The 27,828-nt window shown below is 38.4% G+C and overlaps 1 protein-coding gene across 7 annotated transcripts in view; it reads left to right on the top strand.

Moving 5' to 3' along the window:
* PKHD1 (PKHD1 ciliary IPT domain containing fibrocystin/polyductin) overlaps positions 1–27,828 on the top strand; it is a 450,367-nt gene that overhangs the window by 197,229 nt on the left and 225,310 nt on the right. For all 7 annotated transcript variants that reach the window (XM_045843325.1, XM_045843324.1, XM_045843319.1 and 4 more), the window contains 5 exons: positions 358–492; positions 7,108–7,243; positions 9,554–9,800; positions 21,289–21,466; positions 22,813–23,008. In XM_045843325.1, the coding sequence (XP_045699281.1) occupies positions 358–492; positions 7,108–7,243; positions 9,554–9,800; positions 21,289–21,466; positions 22,813–23,008 (892 nt within the window). The remainder of the gene's footprint in view (positions 1–357; positions 493–7,107; positions 7,244–9,553; positions 9,801–21,288; positions 21,467–22,812; positions 23,009–27,828) is intronic.

The following is a 27,828-nucleotide window of genomic DNA, read 5'->3' as shown; positions in this document are numbered from 1 at the left end:
TAAATCCTGGAGTTCTTGAATGCTATGGTTTTCCTCCATTGATCTTGTGTGATTTGTAAACAGCAAGTTTATTTTAGCTATGTGAAAAATTCACACTGACCTTTTTAATGTGTCAGTTATTATGAGGAGAAATGAAAAGTACAGAGGAGATATTACCAAAGGGGACTAGTTAGTACTGACCTTATGGCAACTTTGGGATGTCTGCACAGATATTGATGGGCAAAAGCTGCTTGAATATGGTCTAGCATGCTTATTTATACTTAGTCAATAATTAAAGAAGTTACAGGAAGTCTGCAAGAAAAGCCAATCCGCAGACCTTTGCCATAACATATGCTGTGTTTTTTTTTCTTTTTATAGATTTTTAGAAGTAGCAATCTTCACCTAAAAAACTTCCAGGTTTATTCATGTAGAGATTTTGGAATTGACATCTTGGAAAGTGATGCAAATACTTTAGTTACTGACAGCTTATTACTTGGTCATTTTGCCCACGAGGTAAGTAAATACCTTAGTGTGGTTGTTTTAGGCTGTCCATTAAAGTAAAATCATATGTGATGGACTCCCTTGTGATCCAGTTTATGTAATTTTAATAGCACGCTTCAGTGAATCTTGTATTTAACTGGTAAAAGTTTGAGGAGCTTTTTATTTGTAAAGGTGGTGATACTTAAAACAAAATTTAAATATATCCAAAGGTTCAATGTTATAAGTCAATATAAATTATAAAAATTATGAGTAGCTTGCAGAATTCTTATTTGGTTGCAATTTAGCATTATTATCCATACCAATTCAATAATGCACCTAATAATTTTAGGTTAGTTTACTCTAACCTGACAATAATTATAGAACAGCGTGATTCCATATTGTCTCTCTGCATTGTTGTTTGCCGAATTTTTACATCAACATTTTATTTATAGGGTTCTTACTCTGTTTAGGGTGTCCCCCCTGAAAAAAAATAAGTAATATACATTTATATCATTTGCTATAGTACACTATGATTTCTTATGTGATTCCCTAATATGTCCTTAAGTGTGGTGTTAAAAAACAAAATTCAACCAAATGAATTAGAAAATGTAATTGGCTTTGTGAAGAGCTTCTGGAACTAGGAAGCATCCCACCTAAAGCTTCAAAGGATTGTACAAAACAGAAGGCTTTTAGGGTGTGACAGGGGAGTTCTTAGCAAAAGAAAAGAAAGGATTATTTTTAGGCCAGGTTGTCTTTGGGGTGGGAGGGAGGGATGGGACACAAGAAGGGCAGGGGTTTTATCATGCAGATTTTACCCAACACAAGTTACAGAAAAGACGACTCAAATGGCTTCGGGGTTTGCAAAGTGGAGTTTTATTCTCACATGAGGACCCAGAGGAGGTAGATTCCAAATTCTAGGCTCTGAGCTGGATGGGGAGATGGGGTGGGGGTGGGGAGCTTTCTTATATTCTTGCTGCAAAGGTGGAAGGAGGAGTGGGGAGGAGTGCAGTTGCTGGTAGGAAGCTGTTTTACAGAAGCAGAATGCAGGAGTTAGCGTGCAGCCTTGAGATAACTGCTATCCGAGAATGGCCACTGCTCAGTATGTCCTATCACACTAGCATTGATCAAAAAATTTCATATTAATGGTTTAACATTTCCACTCCTGGGAGAGGCTGAAACTGCAGTTAAGTTAGTTACTAAGTTTTGGTTTGGCATTTTGGCTAAGCAAAGGTGACTCCATTTTGGCCTGTTGTCACTTTTTTTAACTGTGGGATTTGTTTCTTCATGATCAACATCAGGCTATACATGACTTCTCTGCCACTGCAAGGTCAGGTTACCAGAATGTAGATGAGGCAGAGGACCTCCCAAAAGAGAAGTACCGTTCTCCAGAGAAGCCTATGGTTACCATTAGTGTCAGCAGGCATCAGACCTGTAATGGGTTCTCTCAGTTCTTGTCTTTTAAAGAGGTACATACCTTTTAGTAACACATTGTCACAATAATCAGAGATGGTTCTTCTCAGAACCAAGGAAAGAGCATTCTCTGTAGTTTGTTCCTGAATGCTTTAGCCAATTCATATTTAAATAATTATTGATTTTTATACTTCCCTTGGAGATTATTTCATAAACCTAGATATAAATATTAAGATTATAAAAATCCTTCTGTTACTAAGCTACATTTTCCTACATTTAATTCCCAAACTTACTTAGTTAAATCTCTTTTGAACCATCCTTTTCAGGAAGGAAATACCTGCCAGTTTTTCCTTTTCTCTGAAAGGATTACCCCCTCAAGAAATGATTCTTCTTTTTAGGCTTCATAGTTTTCCAGGAGACGGTGGGACCCAGATTTAAATCCTGTGATGCTATAGATCCTTAATAGATGCATTAGGGCATTATAGATGCTAATGACCTTAAATTTCTCCAAAGTAACCTTAGAGGAAATGCTGAAAACAAAATGCCCATCAAGCTGAGTAACTGTCTTGGTAAATTAATGTCACAACATCTTAAATGATGCTAAATAGATATCATAATTAATGGAAGAATGGCATAAATTGAGACATAAATTTTGACCAAAGGGCGGTTATCGTGAGATAAAAAATAATCACATCCCTGGGATGTGATTTGCCAGGAAGGCAATGCCACTGAGCACCTCTTCATCTCTTAGAAAGTAGGTGCAGGACACAAATCCCTGGATGCAAAATGTCAGACAGCATGTTCTAGGGGAGATCTAGATCATGATTAGGCACCCAAATAATAAAACCATGTCATTTTAGAGTTAAATATTACCCAAGAGTTAATTTAGTTATAGTTAGAACTCCGGAATTTGCAGGTGAAGAAATGGAGGCTTTAGGAAGTCAAATGATAGCCTCGAATCTATGCCTAGTAGTGTGCAGGTGGGACCACCTCGATAAATACTCCCGGTCAAATACTCTTTCGGTTACATAGAAAATAGCTTCAGCAATAAGGATTTATTAGTATCTACTTCATTATTTCCTGAACTGTTTTCCATGGAAGGCTAGTCCCAAAAGAGGGTCCAGGGAAAGGAAAATTCCTAGGTTAATTACATTTAAGACATGCTATTCATCACACCTCTCATTCCCTCGAATTTATGTCACACATTAACATAATAAAGGTTCTGCAGAGTCCCAAGGTTAAAAACAAACAAGAAAAATATCTCTGAATCTTTATTTGACATAGTATTGCTTAGATTTATTTGGGAACATTTTTGTTCTCATAAGAAACTGTGTCAGGCCCTGGCCAGGTTGCTCAGTGGGTTGGAGTGTCATCACGTACACCAAAAAGTGGATTTGACTCCCAGTCAGGGCACATACCTAGGTTGCAGGTTCGATCCCAGGTTGGGGCACCTATGGAAGGTAACTAGTCAGTATTTTCCCTTCACATCAACGTCTCTCTTTCTCTCTCTCTATCTCTCCCGTCTTCTCTCTCTAAAATCAATGAACGTATCCTCAGGTGAGGATATAAAAAATAACAGAAAAAAATCTTGGGTCAATTGTTTAAAAAAAAAGATACCTGACCTCTGTGGTTGTGGAGCTGATCTTAGCCTCTGTATCTTTCATGCCTATCATACCTTTAGGAATTAAAATTTTCAGACAATTTTGCCTATCCTTCTTAGACCTGCCATCCACATCTCATTGGTGGCACACAATTATCAGTTAGTCATATCCTAAAAAAACACTAGTTTCTGGAAGACCTTATTATTGGAAAGGATTTTTTCCCCCTCTAACTAAGCATATTTGTCTAAATGTTTGGTATTCTCACACCCAAACATTACCTTTACATAGAGATGGGCAGAATAATTTCCAGTGAGGACGGCTTTAACATACTAGGCAAAGAGATGCACTCTCCCATTACTGTACTGCACATCCCCAGGTTGGCTGTGCAGTTTGTTTAAACCGGTTGTCCTAGCATTCATCTGATGAGCACCCCTTCACACTCTCAGCAATGTCCTGCTTTGGATATAAATTATGCTCACCCTACTTTTAGAAGTATTGGTGGGATGCTTGCCTTTTTGTTGTTATTCTAATTAATTTGAGCAGATAATACTACTTTTTAAAATATCGTATTGAGACAGATGCTGATGGGATTGGTTTATTTTTTCTACTATTTCTCTACGAGTTCCTTTCCATTTTCACTGGTGGATTTGTCTTTCTCAATTTAGGCCTTTCATTTTTTTGTTTCTCTAAATTCTGTTGTAGGGCTTCTTCCCTTTTCAATATACTTGTTCTCCCTGGGAGAAATCTCATTTTCTCTAGTGGTTTCAATTACCATCAGCACGCTGATGTCTCTCATATATTTGCATTTATTTCTACCACCTCATTTTGTGCCTTCACTTTGCAATTAGGTTTTTTTTTGTTTCTTTTTTTTCTACTTTCCAAACTTCATTTGTCTTGCATTGAGTAGTATATTTACTCATTTTAAAGTTATTTATTCTGTGTGATTATTTTCATTATTGGATTTAAATTTTTAACAACCCTGCTTGTCTTAAAGTCATCAGCACTGTTAAACTTTACCTGAGTGATGATGCAGCAGAACTTCAACTCCTTTGACCTTTTTCTTCACCTTCCTATCTTGTATATTACTTTTCTCTAGTATTTATCCCACTTTTTGAAATAAATATTTTATGGAAATATAATATTTATGGAGAAAAGTGCAAAACCATGAGCTAAGATCTTAATGGATTTTTAGAAGGCAAAACCCATGTACATAGTAACCCAGTCAAAAGTAAAGCATTACTGTGTCCTCCAAAGCCCCTCATACCTGCTCTCATTTAACTCGACCCCCAGACCCCAGCCAGAAGGGAAACATTATTCAGACTTCTATAGACATAGATTGATTTCAAATCTGTTTTTGAACTTTATATAAATGGAATTTGAGAACATGTAAGTCTTTCATGCTTCAGTCCTTTGGCCAAACATTATGCTTATGAAATTCATTCATTTTTTAAAAATTTTACAATAATTTATTTTTTCAATTGTTGTGTAGCATTCTACTTTATGACTGTACCACATTTTAAAAAAGCTATGTTGCTACTGATAGAAGTTTGATTATTTGCAATTTTGGGTTATTTTAAATGATGAATGTTATGAATGTTCTTCTATATGTCTCTCTATTTACATGCATTCCTGTTGAATATATGCAAAGTTGTAAAATTACTGGATCAAAGGCTATCCCTTAGGCTTTAGTGGATAATGCCACACAATAGTCCCAAATGTTTATACTTGCACTAGCATGTGCGTGAAGAGTTTCACAATACATGTCTTGGTATTTCTCTTGACCAGTGTCCTGGAGGTATCCTTCATATCTCTCCATTATTGCAACTCTTGCTCCTGCCTCCCACATCTTCCTTCATTCTGATTTAATTCCTTATTTATTAGAGTGTAGCATACAGTAACTTTCTTAACAAAGTGGAAGGTCTGTGGAATGTAAAGGTTTTGAAGGACAAATGGAGACCCCCTTGTTAGTAGGTTGTTGGTTATAGAACACCGGGATAACTTCACTTTGCCTCCATGTTTTGAAGGCAGCGCTCCATTGTCTTCTAGCTTCTAGTCTTGAGGATGCATAGTTTCAAGATCCTCTAATTTTAGGTCTTTTCTGTGTAACCTTTTAATTTCCTGTTTTGGAAGATTTTAGGATGTTGTCCTTGTCCCTGATGTTTGAAGCTTCTGTACGATGTATCTTGTGTGGCTTTTTCTTTTAACCACTGCCTAGGTGCTGCGTGAGACCTTTCAGTCTCATTTCTTTGAGATTTCTATAATTCTCTTTTTATTTTCCTTTTTTTTTGGAAACTATATTATTTGAATAATGGGCCTCCTAAATTGTTATTCTAATCTTAATTTCCTCTCTGATTTCCCAGCTGTATTCTTATCCTATTTACTAGGATATTTTGTCAATTTTTTTTTCTTTTGAATTTGTTACTAGTGCTCTCTTGTTTTTTGTTCTCTTTCTCTTTCTGAAAAATCTCCCCCCTTTTAGGCTCTTTTTTCTTGTTTCATGGATATAAACTTATTTCTCTGGGGTTATTAATGACAAAGTTTAAGTTTTCTTCTGATTCCTATACTGGCTTTGTCTCCACTGGGTTCCTTCTGTTCGTTTCTCTTTTTTGTTCTTCCTGTTGGAGGTCCTTGGAAATTTCTGGTGATCCTCAGATGTACAATCATGTTTAACAGTGGGGCTGTGAAGCACTAACAAGTTGATTAAATGGAGTTTGTTGGAGAGCTTTTGTGGTAAATCCTGGAAGCAATTTTATTTTTTTTAATATTTTTAATTTTTATTTTTATGTTAACATATAGCAAAACTGACTTTTTAATGTACAGTATCTGATTTTTAACATGTGTATGGGCGTGAGTGGCCCCCACCACCACAATCAAGATACAGAAACAGTTGCCTTAACCCCCAAGTACTCCCTCGAGCTCCATCTTTGTAGCCACACCCTCCTCTCAAACCAACCCCTGGGATCACTGATCTATTCTCACTGTGTCTTTTTCAACAATTGTTTATATTTAATCAGATAGTGTGTAACCTTTCTGATGCTGACACTTTTCACTCCAAAATGCCTTAGGGATTTATCTAACATATTGTAAGAAAAAATATTTTATTCCTATGGTTGTTGGATAATAATCTACTATAAGGATATACTGCAGTTTGTTTATCCACTCATTTGTGAGGGACATCTGAATGGTTTTCAGATTTGGTGATTAGAAAGGAAACTGTCATAACCATTTATGTAAGGCTTTCGTATATACATACATTTTCATTTCTCTAAGGTAAGCACCTAAAAATTAAATTACTAGGTCATACGATAAGGGTGTGTTTAACTTTATAAGAAACTGCCAAATTATTTTCCATGGTGGCTGTGCCATTTGCATTGCCATTAGCAATATATGGGAGTTTCAGCTGTTCCTTATCCTCATCAGCATTTGGTGTCCTCACAAATTTTTATTTATCATTCTGTTATAACACATGTGTAGTATATCCTTTGTCATGTATGTGATTTGATAATATTTTCTCCCTGTTTATAGCTTGCCTTTTTATTACCTTAATTGTTTTTATTTTTGCATTATAAACTGTAATTCATGTGGCAAGTTATCTTATTTTTCCTACCTTGTTTCTTTCTCCCTTTCTAAACTGCAGGGAAGCCTGTGTATGTCAGTTGGAATCAAAACTCCCAAAAGGTGGGAACTTACAGTATCCAACACAACTTTTGTTAACTTTGATCTCCCTGACTGTGTGTCCATCAGAACCTGTTCTGGCTGCTCCCGAGGGCAGGGTAAGTTGGTTGAATAGATAAGTCAGACAATAAATAAAGCCAACACTCAAGTAAACATGATAAATAGTGGCAAAGCCTTTGTAATTTATTATTTCTTTAGGTTATAAAATTGCATCAGTAGAAACTGCTGCTCAGATTGCCTAAAAGAAATCCTAGAGAAAGCCAGGTGTTCTCAATGTGGCTCCTGCAGCTCCCCATCGTCTTCCTGTGGTGGCATCTATCACACTACCATTGTGATGCTATGTCTCTGCTGGACGCTGAGCTGCACAAAGGCAGGGAGTATGTCTCTTTGGCTCGAAGTTTTATCATTAGCACCTAGTAGCCTGGTGCTTAATAGGTTCATTGATTAAATTAATGAATGAAGTTGAATGGATGGACATATGAGTATAGTTTATCACACATGCAGTCTTAACCAAAAGAGTCAGAATTTAGTACTTAATGTTTTCAACAGCCCAAGGTTTGTTGTTTGCACAAAGAGAGCCATAGGAATTTTTGTTCACTTGTTAACCACATCTCAGAGGCTGTGAGAAATACCTTGGAGGACTCATGGGCTAAGGTGAAAAGAAGTAGAGAGCAATCTAGTTGATTTGATAGTTGTAAACAGCCAAACCAAGTAATTCAAGTAAATATGCTCTTGTGGTTTGAATCACCAATTTAGATAATTGTTTGTTTTTTTAATTAAATGAATAATCAACAAGCCTCTACTTTTTTTTCCTGTATATGCAGAGCCAAAACCTGTTTTTATTTGGGTGGCATCGGAGTTCAAAATTGCAGAAACAATAATAGGAATAAAAAAGAACTTATGACATTTATTTCAAATTACAAGTCTTCCATTCTTCAATAGCTTCGCTATTTCATTTCATGCACAAGACACCAGATAAAAGCACTCTACTCCTGATTAGCTTTAATTCCTTCTCACAGTATAATCTTGGCTAAGTCATATTGTTTATTTGTTTAAAAACTGTCTACTCCAGGATCTGTTTAAGCAGCTGGGGTGTACAAAGATGAAAAACACATAGTTCTTACCTTCCAGAAGCTCTTGATGTAGGTACAGAAGTAAGTGTTTAGTCCAGTCACTGTGCTAGAGTGATGAGTGCAGTCCTAGAAAACTGAACAAGGTCAGAGAAAGGAGGGCGGGAGGAGGTCAGGTGAGATTTCACAGAGGTGACTCTTAAGCAGGGTTTTGAAAGGTGAATGGAAATTTGCCAGGGAGAATGTGCATAGAAGAGTTTCTAAGTATTAGGAACAGCATATTAAAAAAGTTAAAATGCCAACTGGACTGAATTTAGAGTTTCATGTGGGTGTGGTATTAGATGGACTGCAGAAGTTGCAGGAGGATAATCATGGAAATCTTAAGTGCATGCCTTAATTCACTGCATGGACTCCACTGGGTGCAAAATGAAAACATAAGGACTTCCATTTATTTGTATCTTATTCTCTATTATTTTCCTTTGTATCTATGTTATAATGCACATCATACAGAAGCATCGTAGCATATGTATTGAGAGATGTGTACTCAATTCAAACATTTTAATGACAAGGGTGTGTGAATTAGAAGACCACATAGTTTCTTCCTGGGCAAGTGGACTAGCAGCATTGCAATGAATCACGTGGAGGTGGTGTGAGGAACAGACTGCTAAGAAGTACAGCCCTAGTGCTAACGCTTAAAAACTGTGATACCATTACTACTGATATTTGTTCACATGATTAAATGTTGCTTTTGAGGGTAAATCTTTCAAGTATAAACCTCATAAGAGGTGGGGTTAGACTCACCACAGAAGAACTGGAGCAGACAGATTGAGACAGATTGAAAGACTAAATAAAGACACCTTTAGTATTTAGTAATTAGTTAGTTAGTGTTCTGTGTCTCTATTTCCCACTGGAACAGTTTCTCCTCCTTGGCACTATTAGTATTTTGGGCTGGAGAGTTTTTTGTTGTGGGGACTGTCATGTGCGTTGAGGATGTTTATCAGCATCCCTATGTCTGCCCACCAGATGTCAATCGCACTGCCATCCACCCAGCTATGACAGCTCCAAATAGGGCCAAGTGATCCCTGGTTGAGAATTACTGCCCTAGAATACAGACTGCATGAAGGCAGCATCAGTACTGTTCTTGCTTCCCACTGTGTCTCCAGGACATACCACAGAGCCTGGCATACAAGAAGCATTCATTTGTTTTCTTGAATAAATGAGTTGTGAAATTGTATAAATATGCAATTTAAAGTACTGAAAACATTCCAGTGAATTCAGTTGCCATTTGTTATAATAGTCTTTTGTGCCATGTGTAACACTCTGTCTTCCATTTTATAGGTGGATTTACTGTGAAGACCAACCAGTTGAAGTTTATAAACTCTCCGAACTTAGTAGCATTTCCATTTGCTCATGCAGCGATTTTGGGAGACTTGGATGGGTCTCTGTCTGGGAAAAATGGAAGTCACATTCTTGCTTCTATGGACACCCTCCCAGCCTCTTGTTTGGTCAATGCCAGATTCAGTCGGATTGTCCCTGGCAGTGTCTGTGGGGAAGATGTTCTCTTTCATCGTATGTCTATTGGACTGTAAGTCGAATTTACTTTACTTTTCAGTTTGCTAATGAGCATGCATATATCATGCACGGTGTTGAGGTTTATACACTTGACCTTGGCCAAAAGGCTGAGAAGTGATATTGAAGTTTATAAAAGGGAGATTGTTTTCTAGATTCTATTTAAAGTATTTAGTTCTACACGAGTGATGTGGGAATAATTTTGACAGCTGTCAAATCATAGGTTTATGGTAGTTTTGGGCTGATTCAAATGGCAGCTAACTTTGAATATCACTGGACCAGAACTCGTAGTCCATAACCTCTTATTGACATTTTGAGCTAATAGCTTCCTCTTGAAGAGACTTGCAACCAACAGAGAACTTGAAATGTATTTAAATTAAAAGTATTATTAAAAATTTCAATAATGTCCATTCTTGTTTATATACATTTACTCTTTCCCAGGTCTTTTTAAGTGTTCAATATGCTCCAGGGAAGCAATTGATGATGCCTTCCTATTACTTGCAGAGTCGTTTCACGCCAGTTCATTTTCCTTGTTAATTTCATGAACTATTGGAGTTGTACAATATATTTCCTATTAATATTGGAGCAAGGACTCCTTGGTTATGCTAGTCAAGTTACCATTAAGTTAGCAACTGGGCTGTTTTTAATGCATAAGAGGATTGCTTCTGCCCTCTTTAATTTCCAGGTAATGATTGCTGGGTGTCTAGGGTTCTCTCTTTTACCTATTTCAAATGCATTGTACGGACTTAGCCACAGTTCTTTCCTTCCTTTGTTTTAAGTGTCTTAACTGCATGAGTACTAAGTCAGGTGATTCAGCTACAGCCTGTTGGCATCTCTTTTAAAACAGAAAACTTCAGAGAGTGAGAGGTCAGGATTGCACTACGTCTGCGCTTTGAATGCATATGGACCAGTATCTTGAAATTTGGTTTTAAGAGCTTTAGTAATATGCTGCTAACATCAAATAGTCTGGAAATTTTTTTCACTTTTGCCATCCAGACTGTTTATTATTCTATCTAATGTTAATGGGCCCAATCCCAGTGAGTAAAACAGGAATGTGGAGGGATATATTTTCATTGTTAATCATTTTGATTGTGTAGAGAGTGATGTTTTTAAGAAACCCTCACAGATGCATCTTGATTTTTTATTATTATTTTAGTGATTTTTTTAAATAAAGGTGTTTTTAACTAGAGTTTCCAGATGTATAAGAGTTAGTGGTTTGTTTCTTACATGCTTTTTTGGAAAATAATAAAAATTAAAATAGATTTTTGTGGTTCAAAAGAACATTATGTGCTTGCATTATATTTATTTTTCTGTGTTCTTTATACTCCTTTTTTATGCCTTATTTTAAGATCTTTTGGGAGACTATCTCTTGGAGAAGCACTTAGTGGTGGTGTTAGAAAGTTCTACAGAAATAATCTTGTCTGAGCATCTGTTCCTGGAGATCTTCAGGACAGAGTACTTAGGTGCTTACCTTAGCAGCAGGTCATGACCCCAGCATTTAGGAACTGATACCTGGTCAAAAAGATAATAATCCTGCAACAATATTGTAAGTAGATTCAAAAGGCTCTTAGTAGGGTGAAAACCTTGTCTTGGTTTTTCTGGAGTTTTCCTGGGTTTCAAAAAAGAAAAATCTCATGTTCCAGAAGCCCCTTCAGCCTTGAGAAAACCAGGATGGTTGGTAACTCTACTCTCTATGCTTCTATTTAAAAATTTTTTTTGGTTGACCCACAGGTCTATGGACAAATGCCCAGCTATCCCAAATTAGCCGCAGGGAAGTCTCAGAGCGCTCCCAATTACTAGTCTCCTGACCTTGGAGTCCTCTCCTCTGGGATAAGATGATTGGATTAGGTGGTCTCTAGGGGTTTGCTGGTTAAAGTGCACCAGTATCACCTGGGCTTTTGTTAGAAAGGAGGAATCGAAGACTCCATCCCAGACATCCTGAATCAGAACCCCCAGGTGATTTATATTCAAGTTTGAGAAGCACTGCTCTGAAGTCCTTCTAACTTTAACTTTCTATGATTCTATCCCTAGCAATTTGTGCTCAGGGACTTGATCTTTGTCCCAGAGCATTATAACCTCATTAGGAACATGTCAGAGCTAATGAGCAATTTGAATTCTGCATAGATACAAACTTTGCTGCATTTCAGGGAGAAAGGATTAATTTATTGTGCTATTTTCCCTGGAGCAAGCACCCTAAGAGTTGATTTACAAAGCTCTCACAGTCATGATCTTTTGGGGTTGCATGTTGATGGAGATCTGATATGGCACGAGTACCCTGCTGTCTTTACTTAGGTTCTTACCCGCCCTCCCTCAGCAAGAGGTCCCAGAGGGCTGTGCATGTGGCCTTACATAGCTGCATAAACAAGGCACCACATTCTCCTCTTGCTAACATCTAAGTAGATGGAGTGGAATTTTTTTCCTTGAAAGGCCCTCTTTATGGTCCAATTTCATTCTAACTTCTTTTTTTGACGTTGGCAACCCTCTGTTCTGTCCCTCACTACCTTATTTAAGTTTGATGGGTCCCCACATTTGTGCCACTTCCTGTTCTGTAGCTTCCTCTGACTCCACCCTAGCAGTTCGGTTGACAGAGGCATGTAAATATTTGAAATTGGTCATAACATTATATTTAGGGGGAGAAACAAATTCCAGTCTCTACAAGGCAGAGTCTCATTTTATGTTTGTTAAAATGACAACATGCTTGATCTTCATGAAAGCTGCTTATATTGTTCCCTCTCTCACTCACCAGTTCTAAATCCAGGCTTTCTATAGGACCCACAAGTATTCTGGATAGTGTACTTTTCCCAGCTTCTCTTTCTGTCAATCTCTGCCATCAAGCCCATCCTTCCTGATAAGACAGGGGTGGTGCTGGCCCTACCAATGTAAGGCAGGATCTTGTTTCAGAAAAATGTGTCGGTGATTTGTTCTTTCCAGAGGTGTCATAATGATGACATACCTAACATAGTGCTTGGATTTATCCATCCCCAAGTTTAGATAAATGTTTTCTTTTTAGGTAAATGTAATTGTATCTATAGAGATACTTACATGGAACAAGCATAACATTCCCAATAAAATTTTGTATGCTCCTTCCAGATCTCCTTTGTAAGCTCCTCTCCTTGTCCCTTAAGTTGCTAGTATTTCTTAGGGTTCTGTGAGGAGCTTCCTTTATCTCAGGTCATACCCTTTCCAGATGATCTTGGTTATTTCACCATTTTGGTCCACATCCACTGATGCTTCCAGACTTTCTTCCTTTAGTCTACACAGCTCTACTGAACTCTAGACCCATTTATCCAACTGCCTTCAGGATCTTCACTGCCCAATATTGTAGCAACTATCCCCATATAGCTACTGAGCACTTGAAATACGGTCCAGCCAAAATTGAGATGTGATGTAAATGGTAAATTATGTACCATATTTCTAAGACTTGATATGGAAAAAAGAATGTAAAATATCTTACCAATTTGTTTATATTATGTTTAAATGCTAATATTCTGGATACATTGGGTTAAATATATTATTATAGCTAATTTCACCATTTCTTTTTACTTTTTAATATAGCTACCATAAAACTTAAGGTTATGGGTTACATCATGGTTATGTTTTTGGCTTAGATTAGTGGCTTGAATTATATTTCTATTGAGCAGAAATTCTTTTAGTACTTTCACTAGAGTGTATAATAGACATCTAACACCTGACTTGCCAAAACTTTATCTACAGACCTGTTCCCTGCTGGGGATTCCATGAAATGCCTCAATTGTCTAAATCAGAAACATGGAGTTGACTCATCTTCTTATTTCACACATCCATCACCTATCAAGTCCCGCCCATTTTACCTCTTCCAAAAATTCACCTTAAGTCTTTCCATTTCTCTCCTTCCTAACTTCCCCTGTCTAGTCCAGGCTACCATCTCTCTCACTTGCCTAATCATAACAGCCTCTTAGCTTGCCACCTAGCTCTGCTCACATCCTTGAACTTTATGACTGAAGATCTGGTCTTGTTATTCATTCATTCCCTTGCTTGAAACTTTTTAAGATTTTCCAATGCCTTTGGAAAAAAGTCCAATATTCTTAATATCTCATGGGCCCTTTATGACCTGTTCCCTATTTATAATTAGCACCTACATAGCTTAATCTAGCATAGCTTCCTACATAGCTTAATCTAGCATCATCTCTCAACACTCTGCCCTACTTCCTTGCACTTTATGCCTCAGCTACACTCAACTTCTTTGTGCCTTACAATTCATAATGTTCAACTTCCAATGAACTCAGCATGAAGGTCATTTTCTCTGGTAAGCTTCTCTGAATTTTCTGTTCAGGTTTTGGTATCCCTGCTGTATGCTGGCTCCATATGCTTGCACTAACCAGTACTCATAGCACCTACATAGCTTAAAAATTATCCATCTCTTCTTGTAGATGGTATGTAAGGCAAAAATAGGTTTTTTTCTTTTGTGTGCATGTGTTTGTATTATAATATCTGATACCATGTTGAAACATAGTGACTCAATAAAATTGGTATGGAGTAAATGAATATAAGTAAAAGAAATTGTGGACTCTCTAAAATCTTCCTCCAGGGCCCTTACTGCTCATTTCTCCTGAAGGACATGTCTGCGATGAGCCCCTGACACTCAATGTTTCTGCAGAAGACACAGGGTTAAAGTGCTGTCCCCAGCCTTTATTTCTAAAATTTCTAAGAATGTCTATACCTAAGAATGTCCTTTCATGATGTCTTCTGGGCTTTTGTTTCCTGGGACTGTCTGTTGACAAGATGATTTATTTTAATAGTGGATTCCTTTCTCCACTCTGCCCCTACCCCAGCTCTAACCCACCTCTATTGAATCGGCAGTTTGCCTGCACTTACAATTGTTTTCTTGCCCTGGAAATATTGATATGTAGAATTGTGAAATCAACCTTCAAAATTACCATCTACAAATTAGTATTATTATTGCTATTATTGTTGGTCTAAAGTACTCAGTACGTACTTCAACTGTCATAGACTTATTCAGATGACAGTAAATAAAACCTTGATCTGTTTTTCAATTATTGACTGGATTGAGTGTGGGGAAAATTAAAAGTGTTGAAAAGGTGTTGTACGTTGGCCAGCCAGTCTTCCTGAGTTTTTATAGGGTGTTCATAAATTAAAGTTAGGACATGTGCATTAATTAGAAATTATTTTTTTAATCTAAAGAATAAAGAATTAATTAAGAATCATTTGTAGGTATAAGACAAAGATTGCCCTTCCAAGTTCTTAGGTGTATACCTTTGGACAAGCTACTGTACCTCTTTTTGCTTGAGTTCTCCTATCAGTAAAATGGACATAATGTTATTTATCTCACAGGGTAGTTGCCTGGCATGTAGTAAGTGCTCAATACATATTGTCTTTAAGAAGTCTCTATTTTAGATTGGTGATTTGCTGGTGTACAAAACAGCATATAAACATACGCCTAACTGAATAAAATACTATAAACTATTATGTTTCTGATAAACCAATGCCTGGAAAGGAAATTAAGTTTGCTCAAATATAACTTAATCCAACTTGTGAAAAATAGAAAATACTTTCCAATGTTTACATGGTGTTGTACTAATCCAGCAAAACCTCCCAGGTAGTCATAGAATCTGGAGTCATTCAGGACACAGTCTCTGATTCATTGTTACCCAATGTTATCTGTTTCTTCCTTCTTCCTTCTCCTGGAAAAGAAAAGAAAAGGTTAATGTTCTTGTTGATCACCTTGATTCTTAGATCTTGCTTAATATCCTCTCCTGTAGTGCTTGCATTCAGCTTTTACCCCTGTAACTGCTCTTAATGTGTCAGTGTTCAAAGTATGAGGCACCCCCTGCCTCTGTGATGCAAAAGAAGAGTTCAAATGGAAATTTTGGCCTACCTTTTCCTTTAATAATTGCCTAACTCTCCTTCCTAGGGACAAATAACTATAGCATCACTAATGGTATCCTTTGAGTCCTCAAAAACAAAACCCAAACAAAAGAATACCCATGTAAGATAAAAACAAAATTCCAACAAGCATTATCCTTTCATCAGCAGTTACAGAAGTAGAATAGAAAAAGATCTAAAAATATTAATGAATCCCCAAACTGAAGAATACCGCCAAACTATATCACTGAACATAGCTTTGGCAAGAGGGGCTGACAATGAACTTGTGAGCTGGTGTCAGTCAGCTCTACTATAGCACCAGGTGTGTATATAGTGTGTGTGTGTATGTGTCTGTGTAAAGAGTTTCTTAGTCTAACTCCCTACCTGATACATAAAATTGTTTTTCAATATCCTTGACAAGTAGTTTTCTACTGTTTGGTTGAATAGCTCTAATGGTGGTCTTCTCATACTCTGAGGCAGCCATTCAAGCTAGATTCAACAGATCAAGACAAGAGATGAAGTAGTGTAGGAAGGATCTTATTAGGTAGGATGATAGATATCTGTTGCTTCTCTCTACAGATTAAAATAGGATATCATCCTAAGTGTGTTGCCAAAACTGTAGATACTACCTTTGAAGAGGTGGTAGGTGTATTCTTGGGCTTCTCTATAATAAACTATTATTCTTTAGCCAACTCCGAAAAATAATAGACAGAAATACACACCTGCAAAGTCATGGAGAAGTGATCTTGGGGTATGCCTGCCAGAAACACACAAATTATTAAAACCTATGACTTTTGCCTTTTTGCCTACCCTACCTGTTTTTATGTGAATTTAAGGATTATCAAAAGTTTAGGGGAAAGACTGAATGTTGTGGCTTCTTTCTTCTTTTTAGGTTTTCTTATTCAGAAGGAGAAACATTAAGTGTATCTCAGCTAAGAGGGGTATATAATAAAAGCTTATTGGTACTTGTAAAATATTACTGGATGGTGGCAGCTCTGCAGGTAGGATAGTGGTTTTCTGACAAGGAGTTGTTATGAGCCTGGTGCCTTTTTAAAGGATGCTCAAGCCAGACTCTGCCACAAAAAAAATTTGTTGGCTGTGCTCCAAATTTCAGTTTTGTCCTCTTTGTGAAGTAAAAGATGAGAGCAACAGCAGCAAACACTAATATCTAGGAGATGCTAGCAGCACCATTTGCGGCTAGTTATTATGATGTGTCTGGCTTAGGAGATGTGTAATTAGAAAGTGTTTATTTCACAATTGTTCTGAATTGAGAGCATTTAGAGCTCAACATAGTGTTTGTCTTCATACACAGAGACATGGACCCTCAGGAAAAGTAAGCTAATGGTGAACACAAGGGTATTAATATTTGTTCTCACTGGTATTGCTGATTGCCTAACAAATCCTTGGTGGGCAGTATATATTCAACAGTTCCACACAGTAGATGGGCACTAAATGACATAACTGTTTATGCGACTAGTATTGTAATTTGGTGCATAGGCTGGAAGTTTTATAAGTGATAGTGCTGTATTTCTAAAGGAAAATACTGCTCAATTAAAATGGGTTTGGTTAAATTAAAGCACCCTATTTAACAGGAAAAGGAAAGGAAAGTCTTAGAGTTCTTTTGTCCTGATTATATACAGGAGCTGGTGCTGATGCAGAGCTAAGGGTTAACATTTAAAATGGACTGGTTGCCTCCTGATTTCTTGCACATAAAGCCATGAGAAGTTCAGGGAGAGACTTCTTCCCCTAGTAATGAAGCTCTTTGCTGCTAATGGCCCATGCAGACTCCCTTGGCTCCTCCAAATTAGAAATACTTTTGTGCTCCTTTGCTTCATTAACAGTAAAGAGAGGGAGATTGGTGGCTATTTAGGGCACAGGGAAATTGGTGGCTATTTAGGGCAAGCAAAAATTGTAGTAATTATGGTTGGTAAATTCTCTTCATGTTGTTCTTCGACTCTTGATGTTCTTTTGGTGCTTTTCAGAAGAGCCCACCACTGTCACAGCTGGCATTTGTCCTAGAAGGATGGGAGCTATTTGAATTTTTGGCCCCTGGTGATGGTCAACACAAGGCCTCGTGCCTAGTGGGGGATGATGGGTCTTTTACATTTTGATTTGCTTTTCAGAATGTACCATATGAGTCTTTCCACTTCTATCTGTGATCAAAATATATTGAGTAACTTTTACCTCCTCTAGCTGTATTGCATTACTGAAAGCTGGTGCTACATGTGAGTACCTGTGAAAATGCATCCCAAATATACCTTGGTTGAGACAGATGGAGTGGCTTGGTAGGATCAGAACAATACATGAAAAAGGAGGAGAAAAGGATACTCTAGGATCCCTGTGTGCTATGGTAGATCTCTGGTTGATCAAGGGGTTAGCATCAGACTACCAGATGCTGGTTGGAAGGAAATGGTGTCACAAGAAAGGTACAAAGTCCTAAAGACTAATAGAACTGAATTAATGTTAGAATTTAGTTGCTTTATAATTTTTGAAGAGAGGGTGAGGCTTATAAAGGCCTTATGAAGCTAGGGAGTATGGTCTGGAAAATGGCTCCTTCAATAATTGAAGTTACAATTTATAGGACTAAACCAGAAAAATATACCCTGTAAATTGATTTATTAATGTGATGCTGATGGAAAGTGAGAAATAATTAAGTCAAGTCAAAGTGATCAGGTGGATTCTTGGGGCCACATTGCTGGAATTAAGAAGCATTTCTGGAAATATTTACCCAATTGATTATATTATAACATATTGAGGTAATATTTTCATAATATTCAAGATGGTATGCATACTATCTGAAGAAAAAGGTAACAAAATATAGGTTGGAAGAATTAAATGTAAACAGATAGGTTGATAACCAAGTAGAATTCTTTTGGTATACAGTTAAAAAAAACTATTTGTAAAAGTGATTTAATTCAGAGAATTTGCCTAGAAAAACAAGAGATTTAAGTTCATAAAGAAATCTTAGCATGTCCCTAAACCAGGGCTCACTATTAGTGTAGATCGCTTGTAGATGCCCAGGAGAGGTCTGACCACCAAACATCAGTGTTCAGTTGTCTTGGCAAATATCGTATTGATTTGGAGGTTGACAGTATCCAGTTCTGATAATAGGATCAAATTGCTTATCTCCTTTAATTAAAACATTTACAAGAAATCTCCTGACACTTCTGTGGTTTTCTAGGTAGACTTCTCTGTTGGTGAGAAACATCACTAAGTGGCCAGTTGGAGTGTTCAGGTCCATTTACACTTGCTTATTCATTCAACAAATATTTGTTGAGTACCTACTATGTGAAAGACAGTTTTATTTGTTACAGTGAATAATTAAATGAAAATTCTGATTTATCAATTAGTTTCTCCTGGCTATGGATCTTGTAATTCATTTCCCAGAGCCCATATGTCTCTATGAAAGCTGAAAGGTTACTCTGGCAGAACAGGAAACACTCAAAATGATTCCTGCAGTACAGGGAATCCCCCTCATATACAGTCATGGCACCGACGGCAACCAGCTCATCTACCTCTTTGCTATTTCTTGGTTCCAACTTATCTCTTCTTCTCACACTTGTTTCACATTTATTTCTCAGTAGCCTATCTTTATTCATTAAATGTAGCATAATAGTTGGCTCAAATTGTGCTGGATGATCTCCTAGGACTCTGGGACTCACGGGTTCAAACATGGGAGGTACGAACCATGATGATCAAGGACAAATGGCTAGAAGATACTGGAAGAAAATTAAGCTTTAGGTGAAAGTGTAAAGCTAAAGATTAAAATGTAAAAATAAATGTCATACATGGCAGGAATTTTAGGATGTGAATACCCCAAGACTAGAAGAAGGGACAGGATAAAATATGGAGGAAATACCAACAATGGATTTGAAGTCCAAGCACGTGAACTTCATGTCCATTCTGATTCTAAGAATATGAGTTGAGGATTGTCCTTTAGTTTCCATTTGAATTCTAATGTACATGTGAAAAAAACCTAAAGACCCCAAGCCCAAAGAGAGGAAGTTTCCCCCATTCCCCAAATTTCTGAAGATTCAGTTAATGCTGCATAGGGAAATCTTGGGGGGCAAAAAGTTTTTTATTCTCAATGCCCTGATCAATTTTCATTTCTTTAATTAATTAACAGATGAAAAAACACATCCAACCTTATAAGAAATATATATCAAGGCTTTGTACTGTGAAAAGTATTTAGTGTCTTTTTAATTACCACATATCCTGTATAAAACCTCTAGATATTAAAATGCATAGTGCAGGATGGCAAACCTGGCACTTCTGAGAATCTTACATGAGCTCTAGGTAGATGTTGTTGGGTTTGGTGATAGTTACAGAATACTTTGCATAGCTCATCTCTTTAAGTTTCAAGATAGCTATGTGATATACATACTACTGTTGTTTCCATCGAAAAAAATAAAAGGAAATTAAAGCTTTTAGAGAGTCACTAATTTGCCCAACTTCATACAGCCAGTGCATGTGAATTTCCAGTTTATCCCTGTTTGACCATAGTACCCAAGCCATTTAACACTAAAAACAGTTTCCTTTTATAATATGCTGCTGGATTGTAAATCGGCTTTGGATATGCTCAGGCCACACCTCACTTTGAAAACCCAACATCCTTCATCTCATTTCCCTCCTCTTTGAGAATTTAATTATCTGCCTGCAGCAAAATGCCACAGTTAAAGTTTCTCATGAAAACTAAACCAAAGGGGGAAGAGAGTCATAATGTGTATTGATTTTTTTGGCTTTATTTTTTTCTTTCCACTTTGACTTTCTTTTAGGATCTTAGCATGTAGCTAAATCTATTTAGGTTCTAGTGAAATCATAGAAATTACCTTCTGGGATGGGCTATGAAGAATAATTTGCAGAAATGAAAAAAATTTCTAATTCAACCTGTGACACTTACATAACACTCTGCCTCAGCTTCCTCATTTGGTAAAATGCAGTTCTTCTAGAAACCCTTTGTATAAATTAGGAAACTGCCACCAGTTTTGGGTGAGCTCATCCATGCATTCTTTCTTCATGTAACAAACATGATTTGAGTGCCTGTGTGAAGGGTACTGTGCTAGAATACCAAAAGAAGAAGAAAATACCTCTAACTTAAGGATCTTACCACCTATGTGAACAAGCACAAAAGCAAACTCAACGACACAGAGGTGCTGCAGTGGGTGAGAGCACTGGGCATTGCATGAACCCGCAGGAGAGGAGCCTGGTCCTCTCTTCATTCGAGGGAAGGCTGCTGAGGCCAGCCCTGCTGCACAGCTGGAGGCAGCTTTCTGCTGGAGCTGGCACATCAGGTTCTGGGTGTCAGTCATTGCTCCCAATAGGACTACCTAATAACTAAGTAATATGTTTTCTGCTGCAGGTAAACCTGATCTACAGTAAAGTTCAGGCCATGGACATTTCTTTGTTAAAATAATAGCATACAGTCCTGAAGTAGGTGAATTCACTAAGACGGCATTTTACTGGCATCAGTTCTGGGTGTGACTACCTCCAACCCACCGGATCAGTGAAATGCTGACACTTCCACAGACACACAGACAAGACAACAAGTGGAGAGAATAGAAGATGAGTTATAACTGATGGAAGAGGAATACATTAGATTCAAAATAAATAACACCCATTTTTTCTTTTTAAATTTATGCTAGAACTAATGCTCCAGATGTTCCTTATGACTTAACCATGACTGACAGCAGAAATAAGACAACCACTGTCACATATGTGCGTGACACACTATCTAACCCTAATGGCTGGATGGCTCTGCTCTTGGATCAAGAGACCTACTCACTGCGATTTCAGACTCCTTGGATCAGCAGATCTCTGCAGGTAATTTATTTGATAGTGTGCTCCATTCCCAAGGGGTTATTATGTTTCATTTTATAACATAAAATATTGTAGGTATTAGCATCTTCTGGTGTTGATAAAGAAAACTATAGCAACATTTTAGCCAGATGAATATAACGTAAATATGAGATGGGATTTTTTAAAAAAAATTGAATATTTTGTAATCTGTTTAAATCTCACTTTGAATGCAGAATTGTTCTGCCTGAATTTTTAACTTTATTAATACAGTGAAACACAGCTTGTAAGCAATCTATATAATTGTATTTTATATTATGGATTAAGAACTAATTTCACCCAGAGAGAAGTGTTCCTGGCCAGAAATGTCTTAACAAACCGTTTTTACATTGCCTACTGCCACCTTGTGGTCAAAGACTAAATTGCGAATGAAGGCCTAGATTTTCTTTTGGGTTCTGTTGAAAAAAGCAAATGGTTAGGGGGAGCAAAGATAGGAATAGTTATACAAGAAGTGGGTGCATTTTCTGGGAAAAAAAGCAGCAATCAGTAGACTCCCTCAAGATTCTTTTTATCCTTTTAACACATTTCTTTCTTCTTGTCTCATTATACATATTTTCCCTAAAATCATGAGAGCAGTCTTAGGCAACTAGAAGCTGCATTAGAAGTACCATAGTTCTGAGGAATTCAAAGCAGAATCTTTATTTATCCTCTCACCATCTCCCTGAGAGCAGAGAGCTCTTTCCTTCCCTGGAGTCTCCCATGAGAGCTTTCCACAGAATTTTCAGGAGGGGGAGGCAGCAGATTGGTGGCTCTGGAGATGGACATCCCGGGTTTCTATCCTGGCTCAGCACTCTCCCACATTGTGATGTGGGACAGGTTTCCTAAACCACTGCCCACCTCACCTGTAAAAACAATAAGAAAAGTAATAGAAAAAACAAGAAAGTAATAGTAACAATCACAGGGGACTTTGCAAGGATTGAATGACAATGTTAGCTATTCCTGTTATAAATGGATGACACTCCTATTTTTGTCCATCTTTCTAAGTTAAAGGAATTCTAGACCTGACTGTGTCTTTTCCAGCTGTTTGACGTGGGACATCAATTCATTTGTCTGGGCCTTGTTTTTCTTTTCTGTTAATGAATCTTTTAAACAAACAGAAGCTTATGGCATCTTCCAGTTCTCACCATGTATGATTTTGTACCTCTAGTTATGAGTTCTTTTTGGCATGCATTTAAATAAGCCCATTCCCACAAGAAAAATAGTCTGAGTGTGAACTATCCAATTTCTAAACTACTCAGTGTTCTTTGTAGCTCCTTTTTGGAGGGGAACCTTCCTCACTAAATGAGCTCTATTGTACTTTTCTCTCACTTAAGTACTCAGCAACATTTAGCAACCTTGCTCCTGGGAATTACCTCCTGCTGGTACACACAATCTTATGGCCTCACCCTGACATCCTCATAAGGTGTGGGAGTCGTTTGGGGCGGTCCCTGCTGTCTCTTCCATCACCCAGTGAAGATCAAGGCTGTGAGTGGTTCTTCAATAGCCAACTGAGGCAACTCACCTACCTGGGTAAGTATAACTGGATGAGCATTTCCAGGGCACGTAGTCAGAAACCACTGTTCTCTCTGGAATCTCAGATGTTTGCTCTATGAAACAATGAGGAGCTGAGGGGGCCAGCTGTGTGTAAGTGGGTGGGCTGTGAAATCAGACTGCTTGGGTTTAAATCTCAGCTCCAACACTTACTAACTAAGGGACACTGAGCAGCCACTCTTTCTCTCTAAGGCTCAGCCTCCTCAACTGTACAACAAGGCAATAATAGGATGTACCTCAAAGGATAGGAAATTATATAAAAGATATCATGTAAAACTTTTTATCAGAGTGCCTAACCAACAGCAAGTTGGTTATTTAATATTAATTAAAATGTTTAATAAACATTTTAATTAATATTTTCTATTCACTTTTAGGCAGTGTTTGTATTTGTAGAAAGATCAAGTGCATAGGAAAGGCGGGATGGCTGGTTCTGGCCACACACGCTAGGAGCAGCAGAGAGCACAAGGTGGTGAGACAGAGAGAGCAGGGATGAAGAGTGAAGCTAATTCGGAAGCTGAGAAGGAAAGCCTTGGAAGGGAATCCAAGGTCAGGATGGTGAAAAGGCGTGAAGGGCCAACCTGAGGACTGGGGAGTGGGCTGTCTCTGTCTTGTGTCAGGACGCAGCAACAAGATGAAGGGTCCAGGAACCTCATGTTATAGGAGTGGAAACCCTTCTGTGATTTCAGAGAACAGATGGCTAAAGGATTTCCTTATCTTCTCATTGTGCACATTTCACGGGAGATTTCCTTTGACTTCCTGCTGTTTGTCTCATACTCTTTTCTACACCGTGTCAGCACTGGTCACTCTGAGCACCGTGATGTCCCCTTATGCCAACCTCACCTCAGTGTGGTCCATAAGGAGAATCCATCCCAATGGGTCTCTAGAATGATAATTATATTATAAATTGTTCTTAACAGATCCTGGTCAAATTCAGGAGAACTCATTGGCACCTCAAGTCCCAACCCCTGCCACAAGCTAGATTCTTCCCTAAGGATGTAGAGAGCTGGACAGTTGTCCTGAGCCCCTTGTCCCTGTCCCTTGTGCCTGGCTATATGTCAACTGAGTCTGAGCTACACTTGAGCTCTGGGACAATTAAATTCTGATAGCATGAGAGAGGGGAGTATGGTATTTCCCTGGTGTTTTTTTTTTATCTTTGCCAAATGGATTGTTATATATTTTATTTGCCCTGCATTGTACTGTTCCTATTTTATTTCTGATTTGATCCATTCATAATGCAACCTAAAGCTATAAAAACTCAGGATGGACAGAGAGCCTGTGACTGTCTCACCACTAGGGTGGAATATAGCCATTATCAAGAGCAAATAGTTACCATTAACTTTAGCTATGACTATTCAGTTGATATATATATATATATATCCTGGAACAAAATTCAACTTCAAATTGTTCTCATTCTGCTACTTTGGATGCCCCTCAGAAGCATATCCATTGGTCAGATTCTGTTCATGAAGTGTGAACTAATTTGAATTCTCACATAAGACAGTATGATAAAGGAACTTTTGGGGCTTAAAGAAAAAAAAATCAAATCATGCAGTTATAGATTTTCTTCCCCTTTGATAGTATTACTTATTGAATTAAAGCAAATTATACCATTATCATATGTATACACATATATGGTATAAATATACATCTGTGTAAGTATGTGTGTATATATTTACATGTAGATGTAACTATGTATGTATATATTATATATATATGATGTGGATGAACATTTTAGTATAAAACTTTTTTATTAGGTATATAGTTTTCTTTAGTTTTTACAAGATTCTTTGTTTCAGAATACTTTAGTATTTCCTCCTTTGGATAATACGAGTTGGGAAAGGAACAGGAAGTCTCAGCGGGTTGGTGGAATGTTTAATGAACTTGGAGACCCCAGCTCCTTGGAGAGGCTTCCTAGTGTTCCCAGTAGTGGGTTTCAGGGCCATTGGTGCCTCCTCTGACCTCTGGGCCCCTGGGGGAGGTAGGAGGCTGGAGGTGCTTGCGTTCCGGTTTCTGGGCTGGTACTGTGAAGACTCGGGAGGAGCCGGGTCTTGTGCTGCTCTCCTTGCTGGTGTCCCGCCACACATCTAGGTCAGGTTGTGTGGATTTGCTTATGATTTTGGGTCTCCTGCGTGTAAAGTTTACAGCATATTTAAGAAGGCTAATGATGGCATAAGCTCAGTGAAGCAGTTGTAGCTGGCTCCCTCCCCCAGTACCCCAGCAATAGAGTTCCAGTCCTGTGCTGCGCATTTTACATTTCAGTTAGTTTACTTTCACTTATTATTATTATTTTTTTTTTTTGCTTTTGGGTTTTTTTCAGATCATGTCTGAAATCATGATCTGAAGTCAGATCACAGACTTTATAGGTCTGTGACTGGGATATTTTACATAAAATACATGCAGTCTAAGAAGAAAGCCTAAGCCAAGACCTCACATATTCCTGGGATGAAAAAACATGGGGAGAGTTGAGTGTACAGAAGCTTCGTTTCATTGTAGGGAAACTGCTAGATCTCCTTGAAGTGCAGTGAGTGTCCTGTCAGACTTTCCGGGCTGGTGTGGGCCCTGCTCCTTCTCCTGGCTGGCGGCTCACTCACAGTGCTGCTTCACTGATGACTGGCTGGGTTTCCTTCCTTTGTTGACCACTTCTAAGTGGAACATCTTTTGTATTGTTTGTTCATGACCTCACCACATCCCTCAGGACAAAAAAAAATTTCAAGCAGATCACAATTATCTTCATTTCCTCCATTTGGCTACTTCGTATGTGATTTAAGATACCTGACTGATCTCAGACCCCGCTGAGAATGGGAAAAATCAGAACCCAGGCATTCTGGCTCCTTGCTGTGGATCTCTCCACTAGAGTGTGCTGCCCGCTAAATAATCATTGATCTCGGACCAAACAGGGTGGGGCGGTGGGGGGTGGGGGTTGCCCCGCAGGGTCAAGGGAGAAAACTTCTCACTGATCCCCAGTGACAAAGAAAAAAAAATCCTGCACATATAATATGTTTTGGCCCTTGCATTTTTCTTCTCTATCAAGGCAAGTTTTGTCTTTGTTCAGCAAACATCTTTATGGAATGCAGGTTCTTTGGAAAGCTCATGGCCAGAGCTTAGGGCTTAAGGTTTTAATCAGTGGCTGGCTGGCTATTTTACCTGGGGCATGGAATTATAAATGCTCCACGCCTCAATAACTTCATCTATAGAGTGAGGTTAAGAATACTTATCTCTTGGAATTGTGGTACAAAATGCCCAAACATCTTCAACTGTGGTTAGTATGCCATGTTACTTTACTACAAATTTTCTCAGTAGATTATTTCTCTAGAATTTTTCTTATTTCTTTGGAAGATTAACAATGTCAAAGCCTTGAACTCATCATAACCTTTCTGAAGGGGTCTCATTTTATTTTCCTTGACTAGATTTTGTTAGATAACTGAGATTCATGGTAATATGACATATATGATGAATTGTTCCCCTGATTGAAATTTAATACCACTTAAGCAACTGCTACCCACAGAATAAGATAACCTTGCTCATTTAAAAATATCTTTTAAGGAGCTTGGTTCAGGCTCTCCTAAAGTATCTGAGAATTCTGCCCAAGGAGCCACTGCTTACAAAGCAGACCACAAGTAAAGTGCTTGTGTGCTGCAGTTGTGTTAGGACCCAGGAGGGGTGATATTTGATGGTAAACTATTATGAATGGCAGTTGCAAACTGTAACTTCTGTGCCATGCATGGGAATGGGTATGACTGTAAAACAAGTTTTATTTCCCAAGTCCAAGTCAAACCCAGCAAACCCATTTTTCTGTTTACACAATTTGATTCACTGGTAGCTCATGTCTCTGCCTTACACAGCCAGCTTCCCACTGCCTCTTTCCCTACAGTTTTTTATCCAGGGATGTCTCAGTTCATGGTGTACTATTTTTATTTTTTAGTTACATTAATGCTATGAAATAATTAGTCAGCTAATTAATCTGGTTTACAAGCTTTGTAGGATTCTGCAGCTGTCAGTCAGGCCCAGGCCCCAGGCTTACATCTAGTCTCAGCTCTCTTGCCCATGTGATTCCCGTTGCCATGGCTACTGGCTACATCTGCTGACACCCCACTCTCTATTTATTGCTTAATTAAGAATTTCACGCTCAGCCCTTATCTGCCTCTAAGAACAAGCACACACTGTTAAGAAATTCCAAATTTAGGCCCAGGCACAAGGAAAGCCTTTCTTGCGGCCTTGGCTGGATGGAGCCTCTCTAACGATCTCCTCCTCGGCATCCCAGCCGCCACCCTTCAATCAAAAACCATTAAATGGGACATAGATAATGAGCATGTAGCATATCAAAAGAAGGATGTTTGCTTGATCCAAAGGAGGAAAAGCTGCTAGACTCCATGCTCAGCGCCACTTCAAAGGGAGATGAGACCCCTTGTCACTAGGGCCTGATAAAGCCTCATTTGTTCTGGGCTTGACTTATGCAAAAGGTCTGGTATGTCCGAGTCCCATCTCCCAGACGTGGAATCCCCCCACCTCTTGCCTCCACCTCCAGCAGCCCCCTTCCTGGCCTTCCGCACGCTCGTGTGTCAGCACTTAGGCAGCTGGGTCCCCCAAAGCATCAGGCGGAGCGTGTAATCACTAACTCTTCACTGACAATGGCCACTTGTAAGGGGGTGGCCAGGAGGAGGTCTCCGTCACAATAGGAACACAATTATTGCAGCTGCTAGGGAGGACTATGCTTCTTCCTGTAGAAATAGAATAGGACTTGCCCCAAACAGGGGGACAAGGTTGGGGGGAAGCTGCGGGGGTTGAGAGGGGTGGGGGAA

The sequence above is a fragment of the Phyllostomus hastatus genome, unplaced genomic scaffold (genome assembly GCF_019186645.2).
Source record: "Phyllostomus hastatus isolate PE091 unplaced genomic scaffold, TTU_PhHast_1.1 phas_contig_40, whole genome shotgun sequence".
NCBI classification, from domain to species: Eukaryota; Metazoa; Chordata; class Mammalia; order Chiroptera; family Phyllostomidae; genus Phyllostomus; species Phyllostomus hastatus.
This window is presented reverse-complemented; position numbering and strand designations above follow the sequence as displayed.